The sequence below is a fragment of the Dipodomys ordii genome, unplaced genomic scaffold (genome assembly GCF_000151885.1).
Source record: "Dipodomys ordii isolate 6190 unplaced genomic scaffold, Dord_2.0 Scaffold270, whole genome shotgun sequence".
NCBI classification, from domain to species: domain Eukaryota; kingdom Metazoa; phylum Chordata; class Mammalia; order Rodentia; family Heteromyidae; genus Dipodomys; species Dipodomys ordii.
In genome coordinates, this window is record NW_012267486.1 from 327,617 (window position 1) to 334,985 (window position 7,369).

Below are 7,369 nucleotides of genomic sequence, written 5' to 3' on the forward strand. Positions count from 1 at the left end.
TACCAAGGAAGGAGAGAAATGAATAACATGGTATACATGGAGTGCATACAATAACATCTGATACATAGTAAGTGTAAACAAACAACAGACACCATTCCAAATGATCAAATCTGTGAAGTGGTGGGGTGATTGGGAGCTCCTACTCCTTGGAGTTTAATGAAGTTAAACCTGTCTCCAGACTGTTATCTTCAACTTAAACAACTTAGAAATGCAACTGTGAATAATGTGGCCCCACTTTCCTTCCATGTCCTTTCAAAACATGTCATTCATGTTGCCATCTTCTAACACACATCTTCCTCTTCCTCTTGACAGTTTAGACTAACAGTGGAACTTTCAGAGGCTATGTGAAGAATGTTGGTGTTAAAAGCAAATTCAAGTTGTACTATGGTGAAGTTACTGAAGCACAATGTAGCACTTTCAATTTCTACAAACTAACAAGTGGCCAGGAGAAGTACGTGAATGGTAAGAGAGTGACCAGAGTCACACAGTAGAGCCTTCTAATGTAACTATGCCTGCTGAACTTTTGTTAATTGGGTTTGATGTTATAAATTGCACTAGATACCTGCTTCATAGTTGTTCAGGAAAACTGAAAAAAGATGAAGCACTGTTTGCTTTAATGCTGTTAAACTACTAAAATACTAGAACAATGAATGACAAGGTTCAGAGGTCAGAGAAGAAAGACAAATGGAAAGAGAAATAATGGAATATCATTAAAGGAGGGAAGTGGTACCCAGCTGCCGAGAGAACATAGCTCCCAAGTAGTCACCAAGAGGAATATGCTTATCTAGACAGGCAGGAATAAACCTTTCACTAATGAATAATAATTCTGTATCAGAAATAGAGTGGATTAAATAATTTTAGTGCAACCCCCCCAAAAAAAAGAATAGATGGAATTAAGGAACATAACAGAGAAAGTAATTATTTATTAGATTTTAATTTAGTTTTTTTTTTTACTTTTTTTTGTCAGTCGGGGGGCTTGAACTCTGGGCTTGGGTGCTGTCCCTCAGGCTAGCTCAAGGTGAGCGCTCTACCGCTTGAGCCACAGTGCCACTTCCGGCTTTCTAGTGGTTTTATTGGAGATAAGAGTCTCACAGACTTTCCTGCCTGGGCTGGCTTTGAACTGTGATCCTCAGATCTCAGTCTCCTGAGTAGCTAGGATGACAGGCGTGAGCCACCGGCACCCGGGCTTAATTTAGTTTTTAATGTGTCATAATATTCTTTAATAAACTGTATGCAGATGTGACTCTGAGGCCTAAATATGGGTGCACAACTCAAAAGGATGAGATTTACTTGTTTGAAAACAGTTTTGCAAAATACACTGCTTAAAAGGATAACCTTTCCACTAAATCGTTTTAGCTTTGTTTTGGTGTGTGTGTGTGTGTGTGTGTGTGTGTGTGTGTGTGTGTATACTTAAAAACAATGGAAACAAATTTTATCTTATTTGTTTCACTTATTATATAAGTGTTTCATCTTCTAAATACTCATATCACTATTTTATATTTCATTATTTATTGTTATTTTTAACCAGAATCACTATTTGAAAACAGGACCTCAGACTTGCTTGGCTGCTTTTCTACCACTTGGGCCATGTTTCAAATCCAGATTTTTGCTGGTTCTTTTGAAGATGGAGTCTTGTGGACTTTTCTGCCTGGGCTGGACTTGAACTGGTAGCAGCTTGTGCATTCTTCTTGTCTTCTGTGTTTCTGAGAGCTCTCATGTTTTTTATTACCATCTCATAAGATCTCTATGCAGAGACATTCTTGTTAAAATTATGGAAGGAGAACTCCTGGCGAGTAGTCCTTCTTTTATCTTGATTACATTGGTGCTTTGTTTTGATTTTTCTTGGAGGCTAGAATTTGTCTTATATTCTTATTTTTGTGGTGCTTGTTGGCACATGATTTGGGTTTATACTACAGATACCATGTAGGAATGGAGTTGAGAACACAGTGGCAATGCTTGTTTTAAAGTAAGCAGGAGAAAGGGTTCGGAATATATTAGTGGTAGAATACTTTTTCAGCCTCTGAGAGGGCATGACAAGAATACAAAAAAATAATGTAACACAGAAACAAATGTACAAATCCCATTCATTTGTTTTATTACCAATTTAATTTTTTCTGTCAACTGTAATTTGAAATTTGAAGTTTATTTCTCAGAGTAACATCATTATATACATCATTATATAACATCATTTTATACATACACATATCCTACTTGGCTGATATATTTAATCAAAATGAACACATCAGGATATAAGCACTATTTGAAGCCACATCTATCAGTGAAAGATGAATGGAAAAATCTTACTATGAGTAAAGGAACTGGTTTTTATATGTGATATCATAACTGAAGTTGGTAATGGTACACTATTATAAGCCATATTTTCATATGTTGACCTTCAGTATAATGTTGGGAGATGAACATAACTGCTTTTTAAGAAAGTAATAAAAATGTGAACAGTATGTGTCTTGAGGAATTATATTCACCCAAACTAAGTCACATCATATAAATAATGGTCAGAAGATTGATATAGCTACTATTCTGGATGACAGACATCTTTTTTCTTTTTTTTTTCTTTTTTTATTGTGAGAATACCATACGGTGGAGTTACAATTACATTGGCAAGATAATGAGTAAATTTCTTATCAAGCATTGTTGCCTCCTCTTTGTTTCCCCTTCCCATCCTTTCCCATACTCCTCCCCTCCTCCCACTCGACCCTCCCCCCACCCTCCACCAAAGTTGTAGAGTTCGTTTTTGGACATAATGACTTGTACATCTCATTGTTGCAATGGGTCCACCTGTATCCCGAGTTAAACGATTTGTTTTTTCCCTTCCCCTCCACAAATTATACCAACATCAAATACAGTGAAAGCATGGGTTATACTGTGGGGGAGGGTCATACAAAGCAACAAAGAAATCATCTTATAAATATGTTAGAAACAATTGCATGAAAGGAAAAAAAAACAAAAAAATTTGAATACTTATCTTGGGTGGGCAAAGTGCTTGCCTATCAAGTGCAATGTCCTGGGTTCAATCCCCAGTACCAAAAAAGAAAAGACAAAAAAAATACAGTTAAAAAAAAAAACAAACAAAAATCATTTTTTTCTTTTACTAGCCTACTTGGTTGTTATCAATTTACATTTGTGACTATTTTCCTATAACCTTTTGATTCTCTTATCATTTTCTCTGATTCTTTTTTCTCAAGATGCCCCAACTAAAACACAGAGGAACCAGAGACTTTAATATTCATTATTGGATGGAAACTCTAGAAAGTCCACTCCTTCTCTAAAGAGAAGGTGAAAATCCTACTCTTTTTTCCTTTTTGGTCTAGCAGGAAGGACTTGGGTGTAAGGACAGAAGTTCTGTTTAACTTCCCAGTTCAGGCAGTTGTTTGTTTTAGCATAAGCTTCTAAGGCATGAATATCTCACAAATAAATAGGGGTTAGAGTATCTAGACTGTTCCTCGTCAGTGGTCCTGTGTACTATAATTACTTTCCAAGCACTATTTCATTTAGTCATTATGAATACACTTGGCTCTAGGCATTTGCATTTTTATGTGCTCTGGTTCTAGTTTTTAAATGGTAAATGAAAAAACAAACTTCAATATTTAGTACATGTTTGTGCTGTTTGTAACTAGGATTATTTATGTAGATCTTTTTCCTTTATAACAAACAAGCTGATTCATGAAAAGACCCAGTGTAGATTTTTAAAGAAAAATTTTGAAGAGTGGTTGTGATTTTTCAATTGCCTCATAATTTCTTTTTCTGTGTGTAGGTATGATATTTTCCAGATCAAAGCTGTCTTGCTAGTGACCCTTGAACCTGTTCCTTCAAAATGGCAGACATGGCTAATTACAGTCTTCATTATCTCATGGTGTGGAAGATGTTTCAGAATGTTTGTCAACATTTCACTTCAGAATTTCAAAAGTAAATTATCATTCATTACATCCAAAATGGAATTTATCCACCTCTGTAAGACCTCTATGTAAAAGATCTCACTGAATTAAAGTATTCAGTAGTTTATCTTTACCTCAACTCTGACCAAGTTTTAATTGGCTAGTTTCTTAAATTCCTAATTTTGTGTTCCTATTGATAATACAAGCATTCAACATAATTCTGCCTCTAAGTGCCCTGTACTGTTGATGATAACACTATTTTGAACTTAAAGTGTATCTTTATCATAGTTGCAAAATTGTATAATCACCCTTTTAGAGTCACATTTCCTGTGAATCATGAAAAACCAAAGCATTGTAACTGAATTCATCTTTCTTGGGCTTTCACAAAACCCAAAAGTTGAAAAGATACTATTTGTTGTGTTTTTGTTTGTCTACATTGCAACTCTCGGAGGCAACATGTTCATTGTAGGGACCATCCTCTGCAGCCCTACACTGCTGGGCTCCCCCATGTACTTCTTCCTGGCATTCCTGTCCTTTCTTGATGCATGCTTCTCTTCTGCCATGACCCCGAAGATGATTGCAGATTCCCTCTATGAGAGGAAAACCATCTCCTTTGAAGGCTGCATGGTGCAACTTTTTGCAGAACACTTCTTTGGTGGTGCAGAGGTAATTGTCCTCACCTCCATGGCCTATGACCGCTATGTGGCCATTTGCAAACCCTTGCACTACTCTTCCATCATGAACTGGAGGCTCTGTGGCATTCTGGTGGGGGTAGCCTGGACTGGTGGCTTCCTGCATTCCATCATACAGATTCTCTTTACTCTCCAGCTGCCCTTCTGTGGCCCCAATGTCATTGATCATTTCATCTGTGATTTGTACCCTTTGCTGAGTCTTGCCTGCACTGACACTCACGTGTTTGGACTTGTGGTGGTGGCCAACAGTGGATTTATCTGCATTCTGATCTTCTCCTTGCTGCTCATCTCCTATGGTTTTATCTTGATTTCTCTGAGAGCTCACAGTGCTGAAGGGCGGCGGAAAGCTCTGTCTACCTGTGGATCGCACATTGCTGTGGTAATTTTGTTCTTTGTCCCGTGTATCTTTACATATGTAAGGCCTCCAACTGCCTTCTCCTCTGACAAAATGGTGTCAATATTTTATACCATGCTCGCTCCCTTGCTCAACCCTATGATTTACACTTTTAGGAATAAGGAAGTAAAAAATGCCATGAGAAAAATGTGGAAGAGGTTGATAGTGGTCTCTGATGAAAGATAAAAACTTTTAAACTGTGAAATAATGTAAGGACTAAAGAAATAAGAATGTCTTAGATAAAAACTCCATGAGCTGGTCATTATCAGAGGAAAGAATTCATTTCTATAGTCATGAGGTGGGAAAATGATGCTTTTACTTTTACAGCAAATATCTCCAGCTTAATGTCTGTAAGGAAATTGAAGGGAATTGAATTTTTAAACTTACCGAAAAATCTACTAGGCAAACAAACCAACAAAAAGAGTGGAAAACATTTCCTGCTAAATTTTTGATGATGAACTTCATGCTTTGAAAACCTTGTGGAGGACAGACAAAATATCTAAGGCATTGAGACAGAAGCTTCAACTTTTTCCAATGGAAATACATTTTGATTCAGGGTAGTGATCTTAGTGTCTTAGATGATAAAAACCCACAAGAATGTAGGAAAGACAGAAAGAATATTCATAGTGTACAGGTATTTCTGTATCTTATGTTTTCATCATTTGAGATGTGTCCATTGCCACTTGCTACAGAATTTGAGCCACTTATATTATTTCAGAGATAGAAGTTGGTTCTCCCATTTCAGTGTACCAGAATTTGTTATGTGTCAGGTGATCACTTCATTCAACCATTTTTGGAGAAAAGGTTATTGAGGATTGTAGAAAAGATTCATCAGTGACTATCTTTTATTCAAGTATTACCATGATGGATTGTCAAGATACACATTATCAGCAAAATCACATTCAAGTGAAGATGTAGTGAGCTGACTTCTTCTATCCCTAAAGGTGAAATAGAATCCAGAGATATCATAGAAGTAAAAGCATGATTCAAAGGAGAATTATATTTTTAATCTACTGGAGATTTTTAGTTTCTTGGCCTTATTGTACCCTAATAAAATAATTCTCATTGGACAATTTTCACTGAATAAAGCGTTCAAATTTATGTATGGCTTATATCTCATACTCATAAAGTTTGTAAAACTGAAAATGTCATTTGGCCTCTGCAAAAAAATATTTACAGTACAATATTTAAATATCTCATAGGATATCAGCATGAAAATGGCTAATAATTTAATATTACGGAGATCCACAAATATGAGATTAAAAGTAGATTCTAAGGCCTCGACTATACAAAAATGTATTAAAATGAATAAATATATTTAAGTAAAATCTGGAACTTTGAAAATATTGTATTAAACATAGGGAAACACACTTATATAGATATATATCAAGCATATATGCATTATATATGTTTACATGTAAACCTATATGTAAATAAGTAAATATATATTAATATATTTATCTGTCTATCCATATATCCATCTGTCTATATAGAGACATATTAAAAGACATTCTGAATAGAACCCTAGTAGCTTACAGATCCCTTTTACAAATTGCAATTTGTAATTTGTAAATACATTTACATTATATTATTTCTATCACATAATTGGGATTTCATTACATGAGAAAGCTTTGGCACAGCAAAAGAAGCAATCAACAAAGTGACATATCCATTAAACTATTGAAATAAGAAGACACATAATTTGCATATGAACAATCCCAGTAAAATTCTCCTAGTTTTTCCTTAATTTTGTTCTTATATTTTTTTTGTTATGACCATAAACAAATACAAATATGTTACTATCCACTAAACACCAGATTTTATTTATGTTGAAATATGTTTTTATTTCCTGCCACTGACCTTTCAAGTTAGTAGAGTTCAATCTAGAACAACACAGTGCATTATAGACTATCAGCTTTTAGCAGACTTAAAATTATAATCTGTGAACACATTGTAGTCTGCATTGCTGAAGTTTTTGCAGTAAAACTGCAATCTCTGTACAAGAAAAGAAATTATTGATTTGGTTCTATCAGATGGAAGGAGTATTTTAAGGAAAAGTCTTATTACTCTCCTAACATTAAGAGAAAGTGGAGATACAGCAGCAGTTTAATTATTACAGAAATAAGTATTTTGTCTTCTTACAATCCGCCATTCAGTATGGTTTCCTTTGGATACTGGTATTATCTGAAAGAGAAGTGAATACAGGTGAATCAGAGGTGTGGAATGATTCATTTCAGGATTATCAAAGATATTTAAAAGTGCCATGCACTTTCACAATGTCATGTTGTATTATTGAATATGAGAGGGGAGAAGATAAAAAGGCCATATGTTATTTATCATGATTGCCAATATTTTATAATCATTGCAACAAGTGAAAGCACTGACACAAT

At 35.1% G+C, this 7,369-nt stretch overlaps 1 protein-coding gene across 2 annotated transcripts; it reads left to right on the top strand.

Annotated features, from left to right (window-relative positions):
• Positions 1 to 156: 156 nt before the first annotated feature.
• LOC106001158 (olfactory receptor 4C15-like) lies at positions 157 to 5,165 on the top strand. 2 transcript variants are annotated; one of them, XM_013036288.1, is made up of 2 exons: positions 157 to 170; positions 4,244 to 5,165. In XM_013036288.1, the coding sequence occupies exons 1-2, from the start codon at positions 157 to 159 to the stop codon at positions 5,163 to 5,165; spliced, it is 936 nt and encodes a 311-aa protein (XP_012891742.1). The 2 variants fall into 2 exon arrangements, with proteins under 2 accessions (XP_012891742.1, XP_012891741.1); XM_013036287.1 differs by lacking the exon at positions 157 to 170 and having other exon boundaries at positions 4,230 to 5,165.
• The last annotated feature ends 2,204 nt before the right edge of the window (positions 5,166 to 7,369 follow it).